A 13,353-nucleotide genomic window follows, 5' to 3' on the forward strand; every position below is an offset into this window, starting at 1 on the left:
GACAGAACTTTCTGTTCTCTACCTTGAAACTTCATTTGATTAGGTTTGATGGATTGCTTTCTTGCTTATCCAGTAGCAGGAAGCCCCTGCATGCTGATATGGTGATGAATGGTCTTCATAATTTCCCTCTCTTTTTTCAAATTGCTAATTTTTTTCTTTTTCTTTCCTTTCTCCCCACCTTTTTTTTTGGTCATTTCCCCTACATGTGTTTTTTTGGTGATACTTTCTCTGGTTGCATCAGTGGTCTGCCAAAAGTCATCTACTATGCAGCTGGCAGGGTAAGGGAGGTGATTCTGTCCCTCTATTCTGCTCTTGTGGCACCCCAGCTCTAGGGCCTCAGCACAAGAAGGAAATGGATCTGCTGGAGCACAGCAGGAGGAGAAGGACCAGAAGGACATGTTCATGGTCTTTGCATGGGAATTCACCTGGAAACATATCTCACATCTTAGATCTCCTCCTGGAACAACAACAAAAAAATCCACTTCAGCATAATAAGTCAATATATATAATTCACTATAATTTTAAAAGTTTGAGCTTCACTTTTGATACAACTCCTATAATGCGTACTATAACTCATATATATATTTATAATAGAGATGCAAGATTTGCTTTATCAATGTTTCAGTTTGCTTCATAGCCAAATGACTGATTAGCTGCTTCAGAAGTTGAAAGGGGCTCTTTAATAGAGTTTCCTGGTCCTGACCAAGAATCATGGTAATGATTATTGTATACCATAATCTGTGATGGCTGTGATGCTTCTCTTTCAACAGGGATTAAGCCAGAATTTAATCATGGACATAAGATCACAACGTATCAGTGTTTTATTCAGAAAATTTCCCTTTAACACTTCTGCACCACAAATAACAGCCAGTGCCTGGATCTCAGGAGAGCATCGCCTTGTTGTCCACCAATACCATACTCTACTCAGTTTGCAATAAAGATTGAGAGTTCTAATATAATTTTATATTTATTTTCAAGGTAACCTTGGCAGTCCCTTGCCCACTGCAGAGGTCTCTGTTTTGCAGCTGGGTGGTATTTGTTAGGGCAACTTAGCCCATGTCCTGGCTACATTTTTTGGCAAGTGTCAGAGTGCTTTTGTTATCTGTTGTAATTTCACTGTGACTATTAAGGGTATATCTTTGAGGTACATAGTTTTATTGTTTTAATGCTATAATTGTATCTTCAGCTGGCACATCTTCCTTTAACATACTGTTTTAATATAGCAAAACCTACTATAATGGTCATAAGTATGACTCTATTCAGACTTTTTACTACTAGCATACATGTCATGCCCTCAGCCTGTGAGACTTAGTTGTGCCAGGCTTGCCTCAGGGAGGTTTGTTTCCTTTTTTCCTTTTTGTTTTGATGTGAAATAGTACAAAATTGCTATAATAGTAAAGGAAACAGCTCTTTTTTGTTCTTTTTTACTTGGTGATGTTTTTCCCAATTACCATGACCTTTCAAACACAACACTGATAAAAAAAAAGTTAAAAAAAAAAAAAGGTTGAAAGTGGTTAACCCTGCTTTTGTGCTTTGATTCCTGCCATCAGAATTGCCCAAAATACTTCTGCAACCCAAAACGCAGTGGCTCTTATTTCAAGGCTGCAGTATTCAATGAGACATAGCCATGTTTTATTGTTTAAATTTGCTGCAGTGTAGCATCAGCACTTACAGAAACAGTTAACCCTGGCACCAGAGCACAAAAAACCAGGAGTCAATGAGAAAAGTAGCAGACTGATAAGCAGCAGGAATAGATAATAGGGCTCTGCTGATGGCAACTGTATGGACTTGTATTATTTGCTGTAGCAATGACTGAACTTAGTTCTGCTTGTTAAAGGATTTGTCTAGCAAGAGAGATTTACATTGTAATACTAGAAAATGGATTCCTTGAAGAGGTCTAGAAACAGACTGGATTCTCTGAGCCCTTTACTCACTTTAAATAATGCAGTACTGAAGTCAATAAAATTACACTTGCAGACTACTCCACACATTTTCACTCTGTCTCTGGCATTCATTGTATATTAAGGCTTAGTTTTCTAACAAAACTCATTACTCTTGGCTATGTTAGCTGCACATTTAGCTTGCATGCCCAGTATAAGAAGGATGGCTAAAGACAACAGTATAACTTGATATTAAAATCTGGATTCTTTTTTTAACTTTTTTTTTTTACAGATTAATCTCAGAGGTCTTGGGCAGCTGTATAAAATCCGCATTGGCCACGACAATTCTGGAAATGATCCCAGCTGGTACCTGGAGGAAGTCAGGCTTGAAAAAGCAGTCCCTGTGTCTGCTGAAGAGATTTGTCTCCCCATACAGAGCTGGCTTTCTGAAGACAAGGGTGAAGGTGACACGTGGAGAGAAGTGGCAATAAGAAACCCTGCAGAGGAGCGTTTGCCATGTACGTGCTCAGTATTTTAGCTCATGTGTTCACTGACCATATCCTGTGAGTATATGACAGTTTTTTGTGTTTCCTCCAGAGCAACAAAAGCCCTCCTGCCCAAAAGCCAGTGTAACCATGAAACAATCTCTTCCAGACACATTCTAGCTCCAGAAGAGGGAAGTGATCCTTTAACCCCACGCCTTTCCTTCTCAAAATCAGAATAATAGCTGATGGCCAGGGCATCTTACCCTATAAAATATTTGATTTCTCAGAGTGTTTGATTTCATACAGTATTTGATTTCATACATCACTGGTAAATACTGCTCTTTAGAGAAAGACATCTGGCAGGAAATCAAGGTATGTAACGTCATGTGATATCCAGCTCCTTTTAGCAACTCTGAGATCATCCTTTCTTGTCCTGCATAAAACATACTTTACAAAAAATCCATGATCTGAATCATCATCTGAATCCATGATCTGAAATCAAGGTATGTAATGTCATGTGATATCCAGCTCCTTTTAGCAACTCTGAGATCATCTTTTCTTGTCCTGCATGAAACACACTTTACAAGAAATCCATGGTTTGAATCATCACACACATGTTTTTCAAATCAGGTTTGAGCCACAGCCGTTCACACAGAAATTGTTAGCTGCAGGGTGACACTTTGGAACTTCAAAGTTTATGCAGCTTTGATGCACTTTGTTCCATTTAAGTGAAGTGGGAAACAGCCCATCATATAAAGTTATTATTTTAAAAGTCCTGGGCCTTTAGAGAATAATATGGATTCAGTATAATCACTATGTGTGGTTTTTTTAAATAGATTCTCTTGACATTAATAGAATGACAACAATGCAGCTGATGGCCAATAATGTCTGACAGCGATAAGTCTTACATAGATAGGTGATACCATTTAGTAATTGGGTTCAAGCTGATGCAGTGAATTTTGCAAGGTGTCTGGGATTCAACATAAAAGAAATAGTCATGCATTTAATGACAACCAAATCATTTCATAAGAAAATACCACAGAAGTGAAAACCCTTAAGTCAAAAGAATATAGTTCTCTGAAAAAAAAATTTGAAGAATATGATATGTGAATGTTTTATTGCAGAGGACAGAAGATGTGGAAAAGCATATATGAACCAGCTCACATTTCTACTTTGCTCTTTTTTGCCTTTTTTTTTTTTTTTCTTCAGAGTAGTTATTAACTTCAATAAGAGATTTCAAAAAGTGGGACTGATCAGGATGAGCCAAGTTTTATGATCATTGACATGTACCACAGTACCATATGCCACTCACAGTGACATATATGTCATTTACTGGTGTAACAGAAAAACAATGCAGAAGCCAATAAATTTGTACAAACAATCATTTCAGCATTAATAATTCAAATCTGCATTATGCAGTTTGAAAAACATATTTATAGAAAGGCACTAATATTCTAGTCAGTACACTCTATATATATATTTATATATGAAAAATCAAATAATTTCTATCAAATGCTAGAAGTACCTTTAAAACAGCCCATTTATATTGTCTTTAATCATTGTATTACTGCATATTTCCTTGTATTTGCAGGAAAATTATTAAAATATATGTTTCAAGTGTGTAAGAAAAGATACATTTCCAAAAGAACTTGGAAATTTCTCGAAAATTTAAGTTTTACTAATTAGTTATTGATTTTAGGAACATTTAAATTGAACATCAATACAAACTCAGCAAGGAGTCCAAAGGATTTCCTATTTATTTTCTCAAGAACAAGAAAATGAAACACTATCCATTTTCATTTCCCATTTAAAAGCTAATTGCTTACAAGCACTGAGCAAACCACATCTAGTCACTTTCTCCAGCAGAAGAAATTACATGCTGGTAATTACTTAATGAGGATTTGATATGATTTAGGAGTTTGTATTCTGTATTTTCAATTTAATCTGTGATCTTCTAGTGATAACAGATTTGCTTAAGTATAAAAGTCATGTGCTAGAAACTTTAAACAAAGCAAACAAATGTAAACTAAGCACAGAAGGCATTGGTCTGGTAATTGCTGTTCTTAAACACTTTCCTCATTGTTCAGCTTCTCTCTCAGAAGAAATGGTAATTTCTCCTTTGTTTTTTTCTCCCTTTCCCCAGCTGAAGTTTTCTATGCAACCAATATGGACCCAAATCCTTGGAACAATTTTTTGACTCCTTGGCTTTCTTTTTTTTCCTAGCATCTTTTCTTAAGATCTGAATTTATTTCCTGGATCTGTTAGCTTTTCTTTACCTCCCTCTCCGAACTTGCTTCTTTTCCATACAGATTTCTCACCTTGGCAGCCTTTCTTAGTTTTTCTCACTGCTCCTCAGCCACTTTAAAAAACTGACACTAATCTGGTCTCCTACTCCAAGTATTGATTTCAGTTCTTTGTCAATCTCTCCATCACACCAGTCTCAACTTACTTTCTTAACTCAGATTTCTTGTCCCTCCAATGCAGGTCTGGCTTTCTCTCTGCTTTTCTTATTTTTTCCACATTGCCAAAGCTTCCGGGTCCATGGCTTCTTTTTCTCTTCCTATTACATCTTCCCTTTTGCTTTTCCAGCCCTGGGATCTAGAAAGCACCTGATCTGTCTTTGAAATTGTCTCTGAATTTAGCATTCTGTTGTACTGTGTGATTCCTGGAGGTTTCCTCCGACCTGCTTTGGTTTTTTGGGTTCTTGGTTTTTTTTCCTCTGATTCTTCTATGCAGTTGGTGCCTTTTTTTTTCCTTTCTAGCAGTTCCAGTTACCCAAATTTTACAAGTATTGGATTTTTTACCTGTTGCTCTTTAGATATGGTTTAATTCCCTTGTTACACTGTGATGCACAAAATAAAAGTTGTTCAAATATTTTCTAAGTGATAGCTATTGGAAATTAGTAATCATGCCCTGAGCTGGGTAAATCTTAAAATATATCACTCAATGACAATAAGATAGAAGACTTTGCATGTTTTTGACTTAGCTTTATAGCACAGGAATATTAGGGGAATCAGACCAGAGGTGGCAGCTCAGTGAGGCTGCCACAGCTGCATGGCCCCAGGTCCAACAGCAGCCAGGCTCAGCACACTCCCAGCCAGCACCCCAGAGAGCACAGGTGTGTACCACACATCAAGGCAGCTGCACAGGTCACCCAGACACAGGGCAGCTGCACAAACACAGCACCAGCAACTCCATCCTGCCCTCCTCTCTGGCTGAGCAGGACAGACGTCCAACAGTGGGACTGTGAATGAGAATAGATGTGTACAAGGTAGATCCAACAGCTGGGCTCACACACTCTGTCTAATCCCCAGTTGCTCCTGGATCCCAGTCTCTCCAGTTGCTGGCAAATGGACATATGAGCCCCTGAGGCTGCAGCCCTGCTCCAGCCTCTGGTACAGGCCATTTCCCTCATGCCCAGCCCAGCAGGTTTCATCCCTGCAGATAGCCACACCTCAGGGTGTCTCTGGCAGCTGAGCAGGACTCACCTGGTCCCTCCAACACTCAGCTGCTCATGTGGTCTTTTGCCACAGACATATTTTATAAAAAATCCTTTTGCTGGGATTTTTTCTCCTGAGATGCTGAGAGGCCTCAGAAATGAAATGTAAACAATGCAAACAATAATTATCTGCTGCTGTGGAATGCACCAGGTGCATCTTTGATTTGTCTCATGTGGTTGTTTTAAGTTAATGGCCAATCACAGTCCAGCTGTCTCAGACTCTCTGGTCAGTCACAAGGTTTTATTATCATTCCATTTCCTTTCTATTCCTTTCAAGCCTTCTGATGAAATCCTTTCTTCTATTCTTTTATTAAAGTTTTAATATATCATTTCCTTTCAATATAATATATATCATAAAATAATAAAGCAGCTTTCTGAAACATGGAGTCAAGATTCTCATCTCTTCCCTTGTCCTGGGACCCCTGCAAACACCACCACAGTCTTGCTCTCAGGGACATGGGCTCTGACCCCTGATTCCACTCCACTCACTGGCAGTTTTATTCCCTTCAGTCTCTCCAGTTGCTGCCATGCAGGACTCCAAGTCCAGTTGTTGGTACTTGTACTCCCTACCCACACGTGCACACACACAGAGAACAGATGTGATCTATTTTCTAACACCACTTCCTCCCCAGGTCACCTAAATCCATCTATTTCCTTGACTTTAATTCCTCTCCTAAATGTCTTATAAGTCTTCTGCAATGACAAAATCTCCTTCTCTTCTGCCCTATATTGCATCTGACACTCTTGGGGCATCAAACCCCTTAAGTATGAGAGATACTCCAAATTGTCTCTTCATGGTGGGTTTTGTGCCCAGGCTGAGACTCCTGGGATAGCCCTGCAGGGGTTGGCAGAGTGTTCCCTTTTCCTTAGTCTCTAGGGGTTCTCACCTGCCCTTGTGCACCTGTGCTTGTGAAGATGGGCTGATGGTTCTTGTGATGGGTTTGGGAGAAGCCAGAGGAGGGTGTTACCAGGACTGTCCCCTGTCTGTATTCCTCTGTACATGTGCAGACCTTTATCACAGATCCTAACACAGGTTGTCTTCAGATATGGCTGAACTTTTGTTCCAAAGGGGTACCCGATGCAAGAGGTTTTGAATTCTCTTACTGCTATGGTTATGTGAACATAAATGTCAAATGAATATAAGTGGGGAAACATGTCCTGTTCTTGTTCACATATTCAAGGGTATAACTGTACTGAAATGAGATAAAAGACAAATACTGAGACTGAGGTGGGAAAAATTCCAGCTCCGAAGATTTGGTATTCTTTTCCACTTGGAGAAGTGTGCATGTAAATACAGAAAGGTCAGAAGGTGGCCTCTGACTGAAATAGTACAAAAGATGACCAAAGCAAATAGTAATAACACAAGTGTTATCTCTACAAAATTTTTATCCCTGTTTTATCACTCAGGAGGCACCAACTACATAAGTAAATAGTCAAGTTTCTTTATTGTAAAATTCATTAACAAGTGTGTTTTTCAAAGCTGGTAATTTTCTTGCATGTCTTGAAGAATATATATATTTTTAGACTATTGCTCCAAATATTACTAGTGGAGATTAGAGAGCAGTTAGTGGAGATTAGAGTGAGAACTATAATTCTAACTGAAATGTCCTAACCTGATATTGTTTTTGTATTTGTGTCCTTTAAATTAATATATGCACCACTTCTGAGGAAGATAGTCCCTCTTAACCAGTATCAGCCATTGAGAATTTGTTATCTTTTAGCCTTAATGCTTCACTAACCTGTATCTTTACCCTTCTGTCATGGCAAAATGCCAAACACCCTTTATGAAAGCCAGGTGGTGACAAAACCAGAGATTCAACCTTGCTGTTTGACAGATTGAGCTAAAATGACCATTTGATTCAAGTGGGCATGTCATATGGAAAAAAGGCAAAACCTGGAGCAATACTGTGGAAAACTGTTCTGGGACCTTGGTATGCCAGCATAAAGAGAGGACTGAAGAGAAGCAGTTGGACAATTTTAATGTTGTGTGTCATTTAACATCTCTCCAGGTTTTGTGCTCTTTGGCCAGTTTGTCTGTTTACACTGGCAGCCTGGTGGGAGTGAATTTGCTCAGTGAAGCACTCAGTGCTAAAATCCCACTTAGTTAAGTGCCCTATGTGCTCTTTATGGGAGTCTAGAGGGAAGTTACTTCAGGCTTGTTCTAGTCTGTTCCCCAAGACTGACTGCCAGTTTGTGTCAAGATTGTTGTCAATGTGTTCCTGGAATGTATTAGCTGGTGTAGTTTCATCCAAAAAGGACCTAGTTCTTTGCTCTAAAACCAGTCCATGCTGCACACCAGAAAGAGGGAAGTAGAGCCAGCCAGGGGATTCAGCAGTGTGATAAGCAAACCAGTGTCATTAGGCACAGACAGCTGTGGATCTTCAATTCATTTGCTCTTAGCCAGAATTCTCAAATAATTACTTTTAGTGGAATTATTTTCAAAAAAAGCTGACACTAGGACAGCAGTTTGTACCAAAAGAAAGAGACCAGTATTTCTGCTATGAAAACTTTCATTTTCAGATTCTCAACAATAAATTCTTCCTTAATTCTGTTAAGATTGTTTTCTTCTCCCAGAACATATCAACATATTAACTTAGTCTTTAGTGGAGGTATTTGTTTACTGTTTATATTTTCCAAGGGCAAGTATCATACATCATTGAGTTCCGTACATTACTTCTTCCAATGGAATTGGTAATTACATACTGTGCCTGTAAACTGGGACCAAACTATCTCTTGTCATTGGTGAAGGCTCAGGTATATATCAATTTTCTGTATTGGAAACCCTGATTCAGGTGCCCAGAATGGGAAATCTGGAAAAAAGGGTTCTCTAACTCATGTTCTATTGCCCTTAGTACGCCCTTAGGTTACCTCTTCACAACCAGGAAAACTTCCTTCCTCCTTCTGTTTTGTCCAAGGTAGTTCACTCCTTATGTTATCAATAGATTCCAGAAGCTGGAGTTGGGATTTAAAAAACTCCTGAAGCCTCATGATAGTATCTCAAGAAATAGCATTTTTATAGGCTGAGCAACAAGAAATTTGGTACTAGTACACTTGACTGCTCATATGACTCTACAGTACTTTTTATATATTTGCTTCTGTCATTTTTTAGCACAATTGTTATACTGCTTCAAAGTCTGCCTTTTAAAAACTCCTCACCTCTGTCTGAAAACACTTTCCTTCCCTTTTTCATTTGTTTCATCCATGCATCCATGTTGCAGATTTTTCTGTTTGGTTTCTAGAGCTTATCTAACGTTACCTTATGAGCAATTTGAAGATTTCAATCACTTATTTTCTGAAAGGTCATTTTCTTTTTTATTGAGTGCTAGCTGAGATTTTTTTCCCCCTGCTATTCTGTATTAATTAATCCTCTTATATCCTTTATCAAAGTTACTGTGTTTTCCAAGACATTTCTTCTATTACTTTGATGTGCTCCACATTGGACAGATGCCTAGACGTGAGTCTCACAGGTCCCTCTCAATGCTGAAACACTGTTTCCTGACTTCTGTTGAATGGCTGGTTTTATGAAATATTTTTAAAATTTTTGCCTTTCTTTTCTTGCCCATGGGTTTACCTGTCTCTGTTTTGTCACCCCAGTTTACAGCTGGTGTAGTTTCACTGAATCAGCATATAGTAAAATGAAATTACTACTACAGAATAGGGGACCAGGACACACATTTCTATTTTTCAGAGTTCTGGGATGGCTTTTTCTTCCTACAGTGAAGGAGGTCTCCATAGCAGATGGGCCTGCAGTGAGGGCCTTAGAATAGGTTGGATACTCAAAAGAAATGAAAGCACTGTCTCAGAGGCTGAACACGTTATCTAGGATTATTTCACTTTACTCTCTACACAACCAACTGTGTTTTGTGAACAATATACAGAAACTGCAAATGGAAAAATAAGCACATATGGTGAGTCTTTTTGTCTCAGCAGTATATTAAATGGGTAGGTTTGTTCTCCAGATTTGGTTGTATTGTCCCATCAAACAATTGGTGTACCTTGTTTTATCTGTTACAGAGTGGCACCATCACTCTTTTTCTCTTCTTTAAGCAATCTTTAGCTCAGGAGCCATTAGCACTAGCACCTTTTGTAGCTGCTCTGCAATCTAAACAAACTGCTTGATAAAACTTGAACAATTTGAATTCTCTCAGGCTGGTCTGTGCCTATGTTTCCATTTGCACAGAAAAGGCTTAATGTCCACAATCTATTTAGTGCATGTTTACTTGAATATGCAGGTGTTTCGCCATAGTGGCCATGGTCACCATGTTCTAATTAGGCATGTGTGTATTGGAAAATATTTTCCTTGCTTCATTTTTGTGTGATTCCTATGAAATGCATTGTAACATATACTCAAGTTAAGGGGTATAAACCTTCCTTTTATTATCCTAATATAATAGCCTGCATTGTAGTAGCCTATATTTGTAGAAAAATTTAGAGCACAAACTGGCATTTTTTGTAAGAAGGTTCCTGTATAAATAATGCAGATTGTGTAGCTTAAATAAATGTCAGACTTAACATTTTACAGATGGTGAGGGATGTACAGACACAAGAAACTATGGAAAATATTTCCCAGTTTTTTACATTTCAAGATGTGCATGTTGTCTACGTCAGACTGATTTATTTAGGCTGGTAGCAAAGGAAAACTCTATTTAATGATTAGATCGTTATCGTCTCTCTGGTTACCACAGAGATGTACAGTGCTACAAAATACAGTATAATTTATTTATCTGTTAATATCTTTGTGTTGTGTTATAATTACCTCTTGTTCTCTTCTCCTTCCATGAAAAGACTTGTTGGTATTTTGTTTTTGTAAACATTTATTGTTAAACGGTTTCTTTAGAAAACCCCATTGAATATGCTTTAAAATTGTGCTTATATTTACTTAGTTTTTTTATTTTTGATAATGGAAATTACTTGTAGTTGTAAGTAATACTAGTCTTTCTTTGTAAACAGTCATAACATAAACACTCTATACCGTTTCCTTTCCTCCCACAGATAGTTTGCATTTTCAAAACTAAGAAAGTAAGAGTGTAAAAAATGCGGAGGAGATTTCAAATCAATGTATCCCTTTTTTTACTACCTGCAGTGTCTTACTTCGTGGGTAGTGCAGCCCTGTTATTAAAATTTGTGGTCACAGATTATTATAATTTTAAGCTTTTTTTTTGGAAATGTAACCTTTGTCCTTTCTCACTCCTAAATATTTTCCCCTTCATTGTCAGCACGGCTCTTTGCTTTCCCGCACGTTTTCTGTCATAGTTTGCTGCCACCCTTCATCCTCTGCCCTTTGGCCAGTTATGATTATATTAACAGTTATGATATAAAATGTAATTTGGACAGATAGCTCAATTATGCTAATTATCAGGTTAATTTATCTTTGCTACTTGCTATTCATATCTAGAATTTGTTTTATCATGATTTTTTAATGTTAAAACCCTTGAAACTAGTTTTTACAAGGTTCTTCAAATTTTTGAAGATATGTGTGTATTATTGAGACCATTTATATTTCACAAGCAGTCTTGGTACATTAATGCATGGATGTGAGAGCTGCAAGAGAGCTTGGAATTACCAAAAATAATAAAATTGGTCAAAGAACACCACTTTTATTTAGAGTTATAGTTGTAATAGTGATAAAGCGTTGGAGACAGTGTTTTCAGATAATTTTACACAGTTTAAAAGAAATACACTCATTTGATTAAGCATAGAGTCTATCCATAACATTTCTCCTAACTTTTAATACTTGTGATGCTTTTTTTCTCCATTTTATTTTACTACTTGTTTAGTTTCTTATCTGGGAATCAGAGTAGCTGTTTTTCAGTGATGGTGGACAACATGATGTTTGAGTTTTATAAGGTGACTTGGGAGACAGTGAAAAAAAAAATCTATGGAAATGTAAGATTCTAGTAGCTATCTGGTGGTTTAAGGGTAACAGCATTTTAACTAGTTTTTGTACAGTATTGTCCAGTTTCAATACTCTATATTGTAACTGTAGATTATGCATATATGTATGTATATATAAAATCTATTCATATATATTCTGTTTTATATATCATGTTATATTCTGTTTTCATCTTTGTTCCTTCTTAAAAGGAACTAATTGTGTTTTTTAGGACTTCTATTACCTTTCTTCACTCCCAAGAACTGTTAAAATTACACACAAATGAAACAGTAATCTTCCCTGTGATCTGCTACATAGCAGGAGAAATGGCCAGCTGTGATTAGAATAGAAACACTGCATGGAAAAATTGCCATTAAAATGTAAACAGGATTTTTTTTTAAGTCACAGAGAGAAAAACTGAAATGAAACATAATAATATATGATCACTGCAAAGAATTTTTTAAAAATAAATTTGCACATCTGGATAGTTATAAAAATAATATTAGTGGGGCATAGAACATCTTAATACAGTAATTCTAAATTATATTGCAGAATTCTTTGAAGATGTATATATTTTGTGTGTGTAAGACTTAGGTCTAGACTATAAGGAAAGGCATTAGAAAGTTGTAAATGTATTTTAACTGAGAGCTGTTTTTGGAAGTCCTATCATTCACTAGTGACAGATGTAGAAACCTTCAAAAGCAAGGCTCATTTTTTATAGGTGTGGGAGCTATTAATTCCTTGCCCATCTTTGTACATGTGGTGAAAATCTAAAACCCTTTAGATTTGTGATTGTTACTCCTCTTTTAAGAGGAAATGAAGGTTAACAACCCAGATAATTGTTTTGCATAAATCTGGAGGTTGAAAATGCTTTGGTACCAGTGAAAGGTAGCTTTTATTTCAGATGACAACTTGATATAGTTTGGTGGTCTCCAGATAAATTGCAAAGAAAGACTTTGTGAACTAGCAATGCGTAGCAGTGCTCAGAATAATGTGGTTTTCTTAAGCTTTGTGTTCTCATATTTTTGTGAAGAGAATTAAAATATTTGAACTTAGAAGTGACAAATTCATGGATAGCTGATGCTACTTGCAAACTCAAAAATCAGAGTTTTCTGGCAAAATTTTGATGAGGACACTTTAGAATCTTGTGCAAGCTGAAAGGATAATCTCAAGTTTTTTTTCTTCTTGTAGTATTGGTGTATGAGGTCCATGTATACACAGGGGCTAAACTTGGTGCTGAAACAGATTCCAATGTTTATATCAACATCATTGGGACAAGAGGAGATGCTGGCAAAAGGAAACTCCATAGATCTAAGAATAATAATGTTAAGTTTCGACATGGACAGGTAAAGTATAAACAAATGCTGCTTCTGATAAATAAGAATAAATTATGGCTAGAAAATTCTTTCATCAAGAAATGTAAAAATTCTTTTATTTACAAGGTTTATTTAAGCATTGACCATTTTCCTTATTCAAAATTCCTTACATAATTGCATCATATGGTTAATTTTTATCTGCTTGATCAACCATTTACTGAGAGCTTTAGATATTAGAATTTGGGTATTTCAGTTATTTGTATTGCACATATAAATAAAAAGGTAACAATATCATATTTGT

General features: G+C 36.9%; 1 protein-coding gene across 1 annotated transcript in view; it reads left to right on the plus strand.

Annotated features, from left to right (window-relative positions):
* The window catches only part of RP1 (RP1 axonemal microtubule associated), a 164,633-nt gene that overhangs the window by 63,028 nt on the left and 88,252 nt on the right, over positions 1-13,353 (plus strand). The window contains 2 exon segments of the mRNA XM_063150435.1: positions 2,173-2,398; positions 12,928-13,082. Of these exon segments, the coding sequence (XP_063006505.1) occupies positions 2,173-2,398; positions 12,928-13,082 (381 nt within the window).

Source organism: Melospiza melodia, chromosome 1, assembly GCF_035770615.1.
Source record: "Melospiza melodia melodia isolate bMelMel2 chromosome 1, bMelMel2.pri, whole genome shotgun sequence".
NCBI classification, from domain to species: Eukaryota; Metazoa; Chordata; class Aves; order Passeriformes; family Passerellidae; genus Melospiza; species Melospiza melodia.